Source organism: Anser cygnoides, chromosome 18, assembly GCF_040182565.1.
Source record: "Anser cygnoides isolate HZ-2024a breed goose chromosome 18, Taihu_goose_T2T_genome, whole genome shotgun sequence".
Taxonomy (NCBI): Eukaryota; Metazoa; Chordata; class Aves; order Anseriformes; family Anatidae; genus Anser; species Anser cygnoides.
In genome coordinates this window covers 8,260,653-8,277,224 of record NC_089890.1, presented here as the reverse complement: position 1 = coordinate 8,277,224, position 16,572 = coordinate 8,260,653, and the positions used below count along the sequence as shown (strand labels likewise).

General features: G+C 42.1%; 1 protein-coding gene across 2 annotated transcripts in view; it reads right to left on the bottom strand.

The window, feature by feature from the left end:
* TAOK1 (TAO kinase 1) overlaps nt 1-16,572 on the bottom strand; it is a 70,390-nt gene that overhangs the window by 11,415 nt on the left and 42,403 nt on the right. For both annotated transcript variants that reach the window (XM_066979615.1, XM_013196532.3), the window contains exons 9-18: nt 14,654-14,747; nt 13,155-13,236; nt 10,984-11,151; nt 9,887-10,090; nt 8,517-8,651; nt 7,699-7,935; nt 6,800-6,928; nt 5,100-5,303; nt 4,390-4,629; nt 525-737 (exon numbers count right to left, since the gene is read on the bottom strand). In XM_066979615.1, the coding sequence (XP_066835716.1) occupies nt 525-737; nt 4,390-4,629; nt 5,100-5,303; nt 6,800-6,928; nt 7,699-7,935; nt 8,517-8,651; nt 9,887-10,090; nt 10,984-11,151; nt 13,155-13,236; nt 14,654-14,747 (1,706 nt within the window). The remainder of the gene's footprint in view (nt 1-524; nt 738-4,389; nt 4,630-5,099; nt 5,304-6,799; nt 6,929-7,698; nt 7,936-8,516; nt 8,652-9,886; nt 10,091-10,983; nt 11,152-13,154; nt 13,237-14,653; nt 14,748-16,572) is intronic.

Genomic DNA, 16,572 nt, shown 5'->3' with positions numbered 1-16,572 from the left:
ACATTCAGTTGTAGCAAGGACTCAAAGAGTTGCTCAGGTGGTCATTCTTGTGAAGGTTCTGTAAACCCTTCTTAAACACTTTTAACGCTTTTTTTCAGGTTTAAAGTCAAACCTCTGCACTCCTCCATGACTCACTGAACATCTTCCACCAGTGGGACATGCTTTGGCTGGTATCACCGACAAATCAAAACCTAAACGACTCATGACAGCAAGCTGCACATGATTTAATGATGCTCTAACAGAGACATTCACGCTGTCAGACTTCATGCAAAAGCAGACCTTTAGCCACACGGATGCATCACTTTGCATCTCTGCAAGAGCAGCTTCAGCTCCAACCTGTCTGATGGCAGTAATACCTCTTTCCTCTGTATTTGAATTCAGCTTTTTAAATACAGAGGAACGACTGCGCAGGGTATGGCATGTGTAGCAAGGAAGCAGATAGCCTGCTGTCAGGATACAGATCGGTTAAAATGCAAACATCCCTCTTTGGCTGAGGAACCGTGGGTCCCTCGGAGGCGACTCACAGCTTGTGTAGAGAGCATTTCATTAATGCTGTGATCATACTGCTCAGCCAGGATAGCCAGCTTCCGGGTCTGCTCCTCCTTGAGCCGTTTGAGGACAGCTTTATGTTCACTCTTTGGCGTGGTCTCCAGCAGATGGTTTCTCAGTGCTTTGTACTGTCTGGTTTGGATCTTGCATGTATCCTGAAACTGCTTCTTTATCTGTAGTTCTTTTGACTGGAAAGATGGAGGGGACACAAACAAAAGAAAAAAAAACCAGCGTGTTTCAAATGGGAGAAATATCCATTCAAATGGATATTTAGGATTACATTAAGGATATGAGTTCAAGAATACACAAATGTATATTAACATCTACAGTGCAAGGAGGGAAGCAAAATATACAAGAGGCAACGACTACTGCTGCAGCTGCTTTGACACTGCCACTGTGCAAAACAATTACAATAGAGACACTTTTATAACAAAGCTCCAGCCTAAATACAGCTGTCTCCGCACAAAGAGCCTCACATTTGTCACTGGACTGGATCCAGTGCTGGGTGTTGCTTTTCAAGAAGAGTTCTTGAGGGACAGGACTAATATTAATTAGCACCAAAAGCCATACTTGCACATGACCGTGCTTGTATGGCACATATATATGAACAGCACTTAATGTTATGAGAAGAAGCAGATCTGGTGCATGGGAAGGGACAGGGAAAAAGAGCAAGACTTTTTCCGTTGAGGGTTTGATGAAGGTAAGATATGTTTAACTCTTAGCTTTAAGAGTCTGGTTTTCATAAAGATAAGCAAAAATGGCTGGGAAAGGTTTGACACTTGAAGATGAATACCACAAGCAACACTGGTATGGTGCCAGTCTAGCAAACAAAACAATTCCCCAGTCCCAACAGAGGCTTACTGGAGATCGAGTTTTCCTTTTGCACTTGCTGCATCTCAGTACTGTGCAGAGACATAACTTTGGTATTGCACACAGGGCTGGGAGACATCAATCTCGGAAAGGTATCTGGGCCCGACTTTGCTGTACGACCTTGGATAAATTATTTCTTTCTTTCACCTCCCTTACCTGCCTCCAGAGCAGCTTGTAAGGGATAACACCTGCCAAATGTTTTAAGGCCCTGAAAAGGAAGGTGTTGTGGAACCTTTTTACGGGAGGACTGGCTGGGATACTTATAACAAAACCCGACCAAATCCAGAAGTGATGAGTGACAGCGGTTAACTGACACACAGTCAAGTTGGGTTTTTTCTTACCATGGAGAACAACACACAAAACCAAACAATGAAACAAAACAGAACAAACCACACCAGCACAGTCAATACAGTCTGGTCCATTCACACCGTCAGCCACCATGGTCACATCCTGATGCACTTGGGGCAGGAATAGAGCATAGGAGCGGATTTCTGTCCCTGGAATAAGTTGGGAGAGCCCTGGGACCTAACCAGCAATGCAGATATATGCGCATGTCTCCCGTCAGCTCCTCCGCTGACTGCTCCTGGCACTAGCTCCAGGCTCAGCAGGGCAGGCGATGAGCACAGCACTTGGAGCTACCTACAAAGACCCTGTGGGATCAGACAATGCATCCAGCCCAATTTAGCCATCAACAAGTTTTGTTGCATAAACCAACAATTCCACCTTGCCAACCTGATGCAGAAAACGGGACAGAGATGGGTTTTATTCAAACAAATCGATCACGGAGAGGAAGACATCGCTTTTACCAATTCTAAATTCACAGTACGTTATTTCCCACCAGGAAACCTCGTAAGGTGGTTTCTCCCTGCCCCTAGGAGAAACGTCTGCAGGTTACACGTTCCCATCAAGGACCTGGTCCCAGCAGACCATCAGCAATCTATTTTGTCCTCACTTTCTGCGAAGTTTCACTTGGACACCAGCCTGTTTACTGCCTTCCAACCCGAGGTCTTCAACAACAGGAAACAGAAGGGAGGGGTAAGGTTTCCAGTCAGACTTCTGACAAGATCATTTTGACCTAGTATTGTGAAACACCAGCAAGAGGCTATTTGCATCACAATTAAAACGCTCAAAATAATAACAGAGCAGTTTCTACTGAATTCTAGTTACCAATCCTTCTGGTGCCGTAACAGCAGCGACAGACACTGACCGTTAAAAAAAAACTGTTTTCAGGACAAAAGCCTTCACGAAATAACAAAGGGAAAGCCTGAGATGTGCCCTCCAGGGAAAACATGGCTGGAGAGAGAAACTGAACAAACAGTCAAATTATCTAGGCAAATACGAATAACTTGCCTGCATTAGAAGCAAGAGAATGAGTTAATTCTAGGAAACAGCCTCAATAAATGGGGGATTGTACTACAAACCGAACAATTGTCCAGCAGGCTGCGTTATTAGCGCTGTGTGCATGCAAAGGTGCTGGATTGACAGCTCAAGCCTGAAATCCTTCACTAATCGCAGAACAGCCATGCAAGGCACAGTGCAAGCTTTCCGTGCCCGCTGCCAAAACGCTCCAGCCCTGTCCTCACTGCAGAAGGGACGGGGTTGGGTGGTCTGCAGAGGTGAGAGGGCAGCTAAGCCTCTACAGACCTCCGATTCTGCTGTCCCCACTGCCAGCAAGGAGCGCAAAGGGACGTGCTGCCCACTCGTGTTTGCGCCGCATCACCTTGGGGAGGCAGAACTCATTCATGCTAATCTCCGAAGGATCAACCTAATGCAGCTGCTTCAGTTTTATTCAGCTCAGAGTGCGGCGCAGCTTCCCTGTGAAGTCATCAGCTATTTATACTTTATATCCTTGGAGATTCTCAACAGTGATCAGATGGTCCCTTGTACTCACAAGCTAGGTTTTCACTATTAAATATTATTCTAATATTGACAAATAACATTCTTTTTCTTGCTGAAGTTCTCATTTCAAGCTGTTTTGTTTTCTTCTCTGCAAGAAGATGACGTGCAGTTGGTGCAAACTAAGTCAGATGTGAAATATCACAAAGCAGGAAGACCCAGAACAACAAAGATCTCATGTTCAGTATGCCATCACTCATTTTGTTACTGGCACAGCTGAACACTGGGTGGAGAGCAGTCTGCCTCCTCAAAGGAAATGTACCAGGCAGCTATGTGGAAGCCTTACACTCCATTCTTAGACGCTTCAGAATAAACCACTGGACTTCTTTGGATGAAGTGAGGGTTTGCAATGAAAACAAGAGCCTCAATTACAGAGGCCCTATAGTTTTGGTCAGCCACTGCAGTTACAAGAAACCCATGAGAGCACATCATGGCAAAGGTCAGTGCTAGGAGCTTCCTGAGGACACTGCAGTTGGCCGGTATCTTTCTCTCTTCCCCACACTTGCTAACATACCAGCTTCAATATAAAAGACATCAACAAGGTGTGCAAGCCAAGACTGATAGTGCATTTCACTTTTTTTTTTTAAATGACACAGCTTCATTACAGAAAAGTAGATTCTCTTCTTGTGTATGCGAGGAGAAGAGGATCAGAACACAGCGTAGGAAGAAGGGGGGGGGGGGGTGAACGGCACTGAAAAGATTAAACAGATTTTAACCTACCACAAAAAGGAAGACTCTTTGCTGGGAATAACAGCTTTTCAAACAAAATGAGGGAACAGTGCTGTTACAGCCTGCCTACAACGCACTGCAACCCTGGTCACCATTGCTATGGTTCGTACGTATGGTGCTTGCAGACACCTGGTGCGGTCACACAGCTTGACAAACAAGGTACTTTTATAACAAGATATTCACTGTCAAATTAGACACCTCTTCAAATTAACAAGCGTCAAAATACCCTGGGCTCACATACACTGCAAACGAGAAGCGAGCTGCAACGTACCACTTCTCCACCACCACCACCACCACCAGCCCATTCCCGCAGCTGACGCCCAGCAGCCCTACACCGCATCGTACCTTCAGGCTCTTGGGCTGCTGCCGGACCTCCATGACGTGCTTACGCCTCAGCTCCCGCTCCCGGCGCTTGTTGTACTCCAGCTGGTTGGTGAGCTCAGTCTGGTGCTGGAGTCGGATCAGCTCACAGCGCATCTTCTGGATGGTGCTGAGATGGCGGAACTCCAGCTCCTGCATGGACTCGTGCTGACGCAGCAGCATGGCGTGCTCCAGGTCCTTCTGGGTCTGCCTTTTGTTTAACTCCTACCAGGACGACAAAGGCAATTATTAGCTTCTTTGAGAATGTAAATCTCAAAGTACAACATGACATTTCACTCTGTTCACAAGGGCATTTCTCTCCTTCCAAGACATTTGAGGACAAAGCAGGGTTTCTACATCTTATCAGAAGTACACTACCGGTAATTTTTCCTTCCTCATTTCACTTTTCTTCTTCCTGTTCTAGATGCAAAACAGGATTCACTGTAAGCAGTTTCTAGAAAGGACCTTAATTGTTGCATCTGCGACTTTTTGGACCTAACAATTCTCTCGAAATAGGAGACTAATCTGAACATTTGACTCTTAATGATTTGAAAAAATACCAAACCATTATTTTACTAAAATATTTAAGATTGGTAAATTAATACTTCGGTGAGACTGCAGTTGGATGGCAGGTGCTCTGAGAGATACATTTCATACAGATGGTTCCAGAGCCCCATCTCTGCCTATTCCCTTACCTCCCGAACCAGGTCCTGCTCCAGATTATGGCGGCCGAGGAGCATCCGTCTCTTAAAACGGCGACACTCCAGCTCCAAGTACTGTCTCTGACGCCTCAGTAAGTTGGCTTCTTCCTCTGCCTGGAAATGCTGGATGTTTTCCTTCTGCTTGGAGAGCCACTCCTGCTTCTCCTTCTTTGGAGTGCTCTGGTTTTCATTCAGCTCCTGATAAGAGTAAGGTAATTAATTGTGGAATAGTAGCTCTTCGGCCTTGAACAGCTGGGTGGACCTGCCTAATAAACCATGCTGCAGACAAAGCCATTCCACATGGTCTTCTCACGTTCATTATGATCTAAGCCTCTGCAAAACGCATCATATCGCATATCCAAAGGAACACCAGGAGACAATTCATAGCTGCCTTTTGTTTTGTTTTTGCATTGGCCCTTTTAATGAGCCAAAATCGGGTTCATGTCCACAGTTCCCAGACATATATATTACCTCAAAACATAAAAATGATGGCTTGCCATGGAAAATAAAGGCACTTGGAGGTCCTGCCATAGTGCCTGATGCTTGACACGTTTCTACACGGTCCCAAAGGAGTGAGATGAGAAGAAAACTGTTGTCACCCTATCTCATTTACAAACACTGCTCACACCGATCTCCAGTCACACGAAGCACAACAGAAGATTCTTGCACCTTCCTTGGTCAAAACACATACACGTTTTGTAAGGAACTCATTATGGCGGGACCACTCACTAAGATTCCATAACTTACAAAAACAATAAAAAGAAGTGCACAGGTGAAACTTAAGGCCACAGTTTCCACATTTGTAATAGATACACAGCATGAGGCATCTGTCACAAAAGAATCTGCTTACTTGAACTGCATGCTAGAGGTACCATACAGTAACTAGACTTGTGATACATTTCACCTTAAGCATGAGACAGAATTCCTCTGTATATCAGTGGGTTTTGCTACACTGTGATCTACTGCCTGCCCAGGAGAAGATTCCATGTTTTTATAAAAAGCTCATGCTACTATAGTTTTGTTAAATCTTTCATGGCTTTACTGCTCTTTGGCCTTTTTCTCCCAGGAAATGTCTATGTTTGGGAATATTCTCCTTTGGGGAAAGTTCCAAGGCTGCGTCACACAAGTTGATGGTTGAGCTCTAAATGGTTCTTTCAAAAAAATTATTTATAGTGCTTACACTTTCAGCCACTCCATAAAAAGAATCAGGAAGTTTGATTCTACAGTTTCTCTGCATTTCACAAAGGTCATGGTTTTCACGACAATACAGTGATTACTGAACTATTAGACTGCTTTCTCCATTAAAATTAAGTGTTTTCACAGATATTTGCCTTTAAACATAATCTGCAGGTCACCTTTACTGCTCTGTTTTCTTCATGCTGCAGAAATATCATTTTAGTGATGAAAACTTCACTAACTGCTGCAGTGCACATTCAATATCTGCAGCAACCAGGTATGAGAAAAATGCTCATAACCTTCCTTAAACTTTGTTTTTTCAACCCTCTTACTCTAAGGTCAAAGACATGAGACAAATACGGTACATACAAGACTTTGTCCATGAAATGCAGAACTTGCTGCAGTCCACCAAAAGATTTCTTGCTCACATTGGCACTCTTATTTCCAACCATTCACCACTCTCACACTGTATCATACACTGTACTATTGGTTCACATTCCTCATTACAGATGGGTTACCTCTTTCAGCTGCTCCTTACGGAGTTTGTATTCTCTCTTCTGGGACTCCAGGAAACTGTTCAATTCTTTTTTCTGTTGGGCCTGAATATGCTGTTGAAACTTTTTTTCTTCGTTGGCCATCACTTTAGCCTACAGCAAATCCAGAAGCAGATCAGTTTCTGAGGCCTAATCAATTGTAGCTTATGTTCCATTTTAGCCCCAAGACCTGGAACTCATGGTACAACAACAACAATACTCACCATGACTCTGAAAAAGCACAAGCCTGAGGAGTTTGCCCTCAACCTCTTCTTATTCCCCCCCACCCCAACAATGCACCAGCAGGAGTCCTTTTTCAGCGCTTCATTTTCTCAATCCTACTGTTCAGCTATTCTTTCCTAACAAAGTCAACACTTTACGACCAGCTATATCCTTAGCCCTCCACCAAGAGATCTAAGATGAACAAATAATCAATAATAATCTCTGTAGGTGGCACCACTTCATTATAAATTATTTAAAAGCATAAAAACCCCCATATCCACAAGCAACTAGACAGTGAGCCTTTAAGCACAGCTGGCACATTTCTCTGCAGGCTCATCTGCCTCCATAACACTCAATGGCAGTCAGTTATTGACAGCATATAAAGGCAAAAGAAAGGAAAACCCTTACAGTAGTTTTTCTGGGGTCAGCATACTAACATTTAGTATAACGCACTGTGATGAAGGACATACCTTTCCTCTAGTTACATAAACCCCTTAGTGTAAGGAGGTGCTGTATTAGCCTTTTTCTAATTAGCAATTTGCTTGGCTCCTGAAAACAGACATGTAAGAGACTACAATGTCATCTGTTCATCAGTGAGGGGAAGTGGACAATTCAATGTAATTAACAAATACAGACTAGTCCGTTAAACTGTAATCTCCTACCTCCTTCTCCATGGCTGCTTGGTGCTTTTTAATTAGCTTTTCCATTTCTGCAGCAAAATTGTTACGCTGTGTTTCAAGATCTTTGTCCAACCTGAGGCGATGCTCGTCCATCTCTGCCTTCAGTTTATTCTCTAATGCCATCAGTTGTTTCTGGTGTTGCCGTCTCATACGTTTATAGCCAGACATCTGCTCTCGGAGTTCAGAGTCTTGTTCATGTTCCTGCATTTGCCTTGTCACCTAGGAAGATAACCACATCGGGGCAGAGTAAGTTAATGCTGCTTCATCTGCTTTTCAGCAGTCTTCAGACCACAAAAGAAAACTATTCAGTAAAGAAATGTAATTTTGTTGTAAAGAAAAGCACACCTCCTCATGGCAGTAGAGCAGATTAAAAACTGAATTCTGCTGTAGATGATAAGCTCACATGGGATCCAGCAGAAAAACTGTACAATTGTTATAAAGCTGGTGCTAAATAATGTCTCTTTAGCCCGATGTAATATGAGTGTGCATATGTACATGCATACACAAATGTACATAATATACATATGAAAATAAAAGCCAGCTTATTATTATAAGCTATTTCCTGCATTCTACTAAGCCTATTGGTTTTATAAATATCTAATATACACAAATTACGTTTGTCCAGGTGTCTCATTTAAGCTTTTATTAACTCACATTAAGCTATTTCAGTGATAATATCTCAGTCAATGAAGATAGCTCATATTCTCATGAAATCATAAAAGCTCTAAGTAGTTTAATAGTGCCGTGTTCAAAGGCATCCCTTCCTCTACAACTTCATCAAAATAAAAAGCTTAACGTACCAGCGATGCTGTGCGTATAGTAGCAAAGTGCTCTCGATTGCGATAATGAGACTTGTGGCGAGATACTTGGGGAGGAGACTGGGGTTCTGATGCCCTTGTTCGAGGATCTGATTCCTCTCTGTAGTTTTCTTCCTCCTTATCAGCAAATATTAACATGAGAGAATAAAAAGAATCACCGTTACTAAATATTTTTATTTTGGTTTGATACGAAAAACATTTAAAAGAAAAGAAAGTAAACCCTTTTTACATTCATCAGCTCTGAGGGATCCTCCTGCCAATAGGTTGGACCAAGGAATATATTGCAATGGGAGCTGTGATCTAGGATGTTTAATTTGGAAATTTCATTGTGCAATTTTATTACTAGGAGGAAAATTACTAATTACTGCTGTAAATGAGAAAAATAAATGGAAAACTGAAAACTGAGTTAAATAGTTTACTTCAGCAAAGCATAAAAGCTATAAAGTAGATTATATCAAGTCAGAGAGACAAAAACAACATCTTTGTAACCCTGAAAGACAGAGGATGATTTTCATTACACCCACTACAGGAATACCTCAAAGCAAAATTTAAAATTTGTCATGGTGTATTCCACATTCTTATTTTGAGTTTGTCATTCATCACAGAGCGATTAGTAGTTAGATATGATATACTAATTAACTCCCTGAGGAAATACCTGTGTCTTTGTTGCATATCTGGGCAAAGAACAAAACATTCTAACCACACCTATCATTAGCTAGGGAAACGTTACTGGTTTGAGAAAATGTATGATAACCCCTCCGTAGCACGAGCAGCACGGTTCAGAGCGACACTCTGCAGTTATCCTTCATCATGCAGAGGGGTAAGGCACTCAAAGGGATTTCACAGCTTGCCATGGCCACAGTGCTGCATTTCTTTTTCTGTGCCTCTTTGCTCATTAACCAAATATTCAAATCAAGTACTGGGAAGTTGGGGGCACCAGGAACAGATTTCAACCACTAGTGTGGGTCTTAAATTTAAGAATTCATTAACTAGGAGGAAAAACAGGGATTTCTGTTCTGCATCCTTTTGTGCCATGAAGCAGTGCTCTGCAAGGTAAGGGCATTCACTAAACGGATGTGTTCACAACCTGCCATTCCAAGTCCTCATGATCAAGCAAACAATTTTGAAACAATTCCATTACTAAAATAATTATTACTGAATTAATAGAAATGATTTTTACAGCTACCTTCCAAAGTTCCCAATGCACATAAACGTATTTGGGACACAACATTACGAACTGCCAATAGTGATTTAGAATAGGAAGCACTCAATGGCTTTTTATCATTGTATCAATACAAACCCACTCCCATTTTATATTTTCAAAGTTATCCAGCCAAAAATTCAATGCTTACCGGCTTTAAATGAATGACAGAGCTATTTGACATCACCGTGTGGTCCCCTTCCATCATATCCAGCTCACTCTTATCATCTGAGGCATCTGGAAGACTGTTAACACTACTGCTTTGGCTACTGGCACTGATAGACATACTAGGAATGGACTGATTACTTCCGACGCTGTTCACTGTTCCTGTCCTGCCGACACCATGATCTTGTTCCTAGGAGAAAGGAATTATTAGAAAAACAAAACAAGAAAACTCAAATCCATTACAGCTCTATCTATGGACATTACCAAATTATATGTTCATTCCCTTCCTTTATATAGGTATCTGCCTGCCATGTCATGGCAGTTCCCACCCTCCAGGCATTGTCGTGAAACATTTCTCTTGTGGGATGCTGGGGAGAGAAAGAAGCAACCTTGTCAAGATTAACTGGCTGATGTCAGATTCTTTTCAACAGCGAGCCTGTTAACAAGCTGAACTCTATCTTGAATCAGCACCAGCGTGTCACCAGAAACTGTTCTGACACCAGCATCATCTAAGTAAGTGTTCAGCTGGGACCCTGCACCTTGCACAGTTCCTTTCTGTAGATGAGAGCATTGGACTCTCTGCAATTCAGGGAGTCTGAATTTCCATGTGGTGACTGCAGCAGGCAACCCAAAAAAAGACAAATGATTTCCTGTGCCTTTTTTTTTTTTTTTTTAAATCAAGTACAAATTTCTCTGTCTTAAGCCTCAGAAGAACATTCTCTGAGTGTATCCAGAAGACTACCAAGAGCCTGTTACACACAGTCAAAATAGGGACTAGCTACAGTTATGAAAAAGTCCTAATAAAGCTCTATAAATGGGCAAAAGAAGGTAAGATTTGCATAACTGGAAGTTAACTGTTCAGGCACGGACAAATGGCACAGCTTCTTCACAGTACTAGCCATCTACCTTGTTTGTCCTTGTATGTGCCTTGAGGTAGGCTTTATTCCAAGTACAGACAGGAAGACAGAGTTTATAGCCAGGTGTGTAAACAGCCTCCATTCATTTTAGCAATATCTGAGCTACAGTTATTTAAATGACATCATCTTTCTCTGGTTCAGTGATGACATCCAAAGTTTCTCTCACCTCCTCCTCCTCCTGTGTTTCAACTGCAGGGCCATTGTGTGCCTCCTGGAAGAGGAGCTTCTTCATTTTACGATACTGCAGGTTGTCCAGTTCTCTCACTGCATCCTTTGTTCTCTGAATCAAGTCTATTAACACTGTTTCAGGCCGCTCCCGAAGAACAAACATGTGCTGCAGAACACACAAATAGGTGAGGGACCTCTCATGCCTCCAGTGCACATACTTTGAGGATGTAACAGTTAGGAAATCTTGTTGGTTTTGTTAGACCTCTTTTCTACACAGGAGGAGAATACCTTGACAGCTTACATTGCCACTATGTTCAGATTTCATGATCCAGACAGATTTCTGAATGATTGTTTTCTGATGGGAGACAACCACCAAAAAATAACGATGTGAAACAAAACAGGGAAAAAAAACAGAAGTGGTATTGCATGTAGTATGAAAACAGGCTCAGTTTAAAATTAGACTTCTTTGGGTGTTGGGTATTTGGAGACATTATCTAGCTGTGTCTCAGTGGGGGAAGAGCAGCAAATAACTAATAACTAATAAATTAAATAATAAATAAATAAGTGCTAAATGTCTTACATTGGTCAACATTGCTAACCAAATGTTGAATAACATATCAGCTAACTCTTGCTATAAAACCATTTTCTTAGTTTAATAAAGCTTGAGAATCAAATATTCAAGCATATAGCTCAGTCATAAAATAGGCTGTGAACTGCACGCTCAGTCCTAAAAGCTTTTTTTATGCTTTTTTTTTTTTTTTTCTTCTTTTTGAGAGATATTCACTGCATTTCACTGCAAAGGTAGCCACATTTTGCTAATAGGTAAAACAAGTCTTCCCTATGTATGTCAGAAGCAGTTTTTCCAGTCTCTAAATGAAATGTGCTGTGCAAGCATGAGTCATTATTAACATCACCACTAGTTTCATTTTGTTCCTTTGGAGGGCTGTATTGCCATTTCCAACATGTCACATTCCCTACCTGTCCCTCTAAAGTGGCATGCAGCTGTTTCAGACTATAGATATGGAAGGAATACATTCACAAACGTTTAATTTCCATCAATGTTCTCTTTAATTGCAGTGCATTGCTCAAAATAAAACCAATCTGCAGAATTCTGAAATGGCAGGACTACACACCCACACCAAAACCTTTACTGGGTAATTGCATTTTACTTTCTGAATGCACCATTTTTAAAGAGGCAAAAGTCCTCAGAACCATCTAAGTAAAAACATGCAAGAAGGTGATGATAAAACCTTCATAAATAGCATCCATTTTCAGTTAATGCAATATTTTGGAAAAATGGCTGTTTAGCAGAAACATGGCAGGGATAAAAAATCCCCCAAAACAATGTCACGAGCACTGCAAAGAGAATGACAAGCTAGCAAAATTCTGAATGCCACCTGATGCCACAGAGGAAATCCATCAAAGTCACACTTATAATAAAGCAGCTGTAACACCTAGGTTCTGTGCGAGCTGTGTTCGCTCAGGGAACACGTCAGCGTTTTGCAACCATCTACCACGTTGGTATCCAGTATCTGCAGCATACCGGAGGAAAAATGAAGGAAAAACAAAAAACCAAAACCCTAAGAAATAAAGCAGGAGATAATTTGCAGATGGTTGAGGCATATTCATGTCCAGGTAAAGCATGGGGAAGAAAATCTGCCTTTCTCTGCCCTCTTCCCCCCAGAGATACCATTAGAACAGCCGATCTCAGTCCTACGTGTAAAGCACATAGGTGATGGGAGAGGATAAAAAGCCTTTAGGGGTATATATAGCATAGAATAAAGAGGGAAGTAAAGAAAGGCATTTGTTAACTAATGCATGGCAGCTCTGTCAGGATTAATTATAATCACTGGAAGGATAAACTGAGCTTAAGCAACCGAAACCCTCGACATGTTGACGGTCAGCCAGTGTCACTTGCGTGTTCTCATCATAAGAACAAGGCTGGCATGGAGAATCACCTGGGGAACTGCCCAAGATGCTGCAAAGGGTCAGCACAGCTAGGAATGCCAGCTGATTACACTCCCCAGACCCCGTAGCTCACAGATATGAAGGCTAGCAGGCAGAGCATCGTTAACTGTAACCTAGTACTATAGGTGAGACAGAGAACGGGGCTGTGCCCCATGACGTTCTTACTACCACGTGGAAAACAAAAACGACAAGCAAGCCAACCTTCAGAAGCTCCTCTGATGTGGGCCTGTCTTGAGGAATCTTCTGGAGGCAAGAATCTACGAAGTTTCGAAAATAATCAGACCTGTGGCAAGGAAAGGGGAAAAAAAAATCCATCTGAATTAACTACCCAGTTAATTTTGAAAGCTCATTAAGGCATCAAGACATTCACATCTGGGTGCTGCTAGTAAGAAGAGTGGGGAGAAATCAAACAGACCCACCACCTCCTACCACAGCCTCTGACATCCCTAACCAAGCCAAAGCTCACAGCTACCAGTGGGCAGATTCCTGTAACCTCAGCTTCCAGAGAACGTTTCAGCTCAACAACTTAAAAACACGTGGCAATTCAAGAGCAACAGAAGTTTTGTATAAAAGTAGACACCCACTTATTTCCATGTGAGCATCTAACTTGTCAAATTCTGTGTTGCACAAACTCTTCAAGGCCTAAGCAGAGCTTCTGGCCTGCTCTGCCCGCCGTGTGCAGGTGTGTTCCATCCTCAGACTGTATCAACACACCATTCCTGAAATGCCTTCAGACCCGACTTCCCCCTGTTGTGCAATCTGTCACAAGGAAGGCTTAAGGCCATGATTTGTTTAGTAACACCACCTCTTCCCCCATAAGCTAAAATTCCCTATTTCGTCTTTTTTTCCCCTGAACACAAGTTTCCAGAAGAGCATGATTAAACACTGACAATAGCGGTACATCGGCTGTACAGGTTTTCTTTCTTTTTCCATCCCACCCCGCCTCCCCATCACGCAATGTCGGGTTTTGCTACCGCAATTTTTCAGTAAATTAAGTTCTTGCATCTTTTGGTCACAAAAATGCAGAAAATGAGTTGAATGTTTTGTCAAGCACCAGGGTGTGAAATAGCCTAACCAGAAAATCTCTGAAGTAGAAAAAAAAAATCTAAAAATAAGGTACAATGTATTATGTTAGGGGCCTAGGACTACAGCTCAGAAAAACATAATTAGGAAGTTTTTAACTTTTGAAATCAGTTTACTGCTTCAAAAAAGGCAGTCATTTGAGTCTGGGAGGCATAAAATGTTGCTACTGTGATTTACTCTTCTGAAGTTTATGCAACAGACACTTGCCACATACAAGCAGTGTCTTCATCTTCCAGAGCAATACTTCAGCAAAACAAGGTTTAGGAATTGACAGTGTGGTTTGTGATTTAAAAAAAAAAAAAAAAAAAAAGAAGGAAAAACACTAAACCCCACATTTTTGGCTAGCCTCTGAGCTTCAAAAGTTTACTGACCCATGTATTTTATTTATTACAGGATCTTGCATTCTTCCAGCAGCTCGTCCTGTTTCTACTACATTCTAGACCCTAAAATGCATATTTAGTAATTGGTCAATTTTGTGTATAGTGTACAGCAAACCTAATAAGAACCTTCCAGCTCACATCTTCCCAACAGGAATCCAGCCATTTCAAGAACTCAGCATGACAAAGCACTCCATTTACAGCAATTCCCTACAACATTCCTCCCTCAGTAATACTCACCATTCATTAGACTGTAGTGTAGGGGATTCATTCTGCGCTATGTGATATAAGGCACTCATTGCGTTCATATTAAACAAAGGAGGCTTCCTTTCCGCTACACACAAAAGAAAATAATTTTTATATAGGGAGATAGTCTCAGGTTTTTTTTGCTCTTTTATATTTTTTAGTTTACATCCCTTTAACAAGAAAACCACATCAGCAGAATCACTGTTGCCTGAACACGGAACCCCAAACCAACCCTACCCTGCAATCAGACAGATATGTTGGCATATGTCCTATACCATCAGTTTCTCCACTGCAGAAGATGAAAGCACTTTGAAGATCAAATGCCTCGTCCTCTCAAGTTTCTAAATTACGTGGTTTATCATAGTTGAGTTCTCTGACTCATTTAAATGCACTAAAATAGGAGTAAGTTAACAGTAAGATCTATACTCAGTGTTTAGCCACTAACATCCTTGGTTTGGTGTCACCCTTCTGCTTTTGTTTGTTTGTTTTGTTTTCAAACAAAACAGCACAACACTAGAGTTGCTAAAAAGCTAATAAATTTTTAATTTTATCAGGACATCACGGCAGTGATGTAGAAAAAGCTGGTTACAACAGCCATCGAATCACACTGGACTGACTAAGCACCCGGGCAGGAAGTCAGTAACAGGCTAACTCTTCATACTATTTTGAGAGTTGCATTCTCTTTGGCTCTTCTCTCTTTCAAGCTTGTGTTACTCTTATAGACTGACACAGCATGAAAACTTAATGAGGAAGGAGATGATCTCACTGTAACAACAAAATTGAAGCTTCATCAGAATGTTTATAGGGTAAACCTATAAAGCTCAGCCTCACTATAAACATTCCAGAGAAGCTGGTCAGGCCATGAGGACATTCCTGCACCAGTGAAAATGCAACAGAAAGCTTTCCTTCCTGGGAAAAAAAAAGGATTAAAAATAGTTTTTTATTCTGCTCTTTAACTCGAATAGTAGCAGTGACCTATGTATCAGAGATCACAGCTATTCGTTGCTGTCAGGGAACAGACTAAGCCCTACGAATTCCTGACAACTGGTAAATTGAGGAATTAAGCCTCAGATGCAGCAATTTACCTTCTCTAAGCTGTCAGATAACCAGTTGTCTCTACTCAGGATCAGACTGATGATCCATTAAACTATTTTAACTGGCCGTTCTCCCTATCTTTTTTCTCCTAACTCACCTGGATAAAGTACAAATCTTCAGGAAACAGTGAAACTGAGACCTCAGTGAGGGCCATTTCTAAGACTAAGCAATAGTTTGAGAAGACTGTGAGATGTCTCATTTTCTTGCCTCCTTCCCGTGCTTAATCAAACCAACACACATGAGATAACCACACCGATCCAGCCTATAATACTCTACCATCTTGACCTGGCCTCGCCTCCCACCAAGTTAGAAGCCATACACAAAGCCTAACGCTTCGTATTGCAAAAACGCAGCGTGCAGTAAGGCACCCGGGGGTGTGGTGGCCATGAGCTAACTGCATTCCTGGAGCACTGCAGCCAGCCAAATCTCCTCGGTCCACTCAGAGCAGGATTCTGTCATGGCAGTCACACCCCTTGAACTTGCTTTATATTGGCAACAAAAAATCTCTGCTCTGAAGAAAGAATCTATTTTGCGTCTTGGAAGAAAATGAAGTTGACGGTTTGGAATGCCAGACAGCATTTTTAGCTCAACTGTGCAGTTCACATGGATTAGCGTTTTCCTGAGAGCTCCTGCTGCCCCACCAGGCTGCTCCTCCTGCGCGGTCGCTTTGGAGCACAAGCGATGAGATCTGACAAGGACGGCAGGGCAGCCTCAGGTACAACGAGCAGGAATAAACTTCACCATCCCTGGAACTTACAGCTACGTGCTCCTAAAGAGCTGGGTCCTGACTAACATCTAAGTAGTGCTGTGTTGTGCTT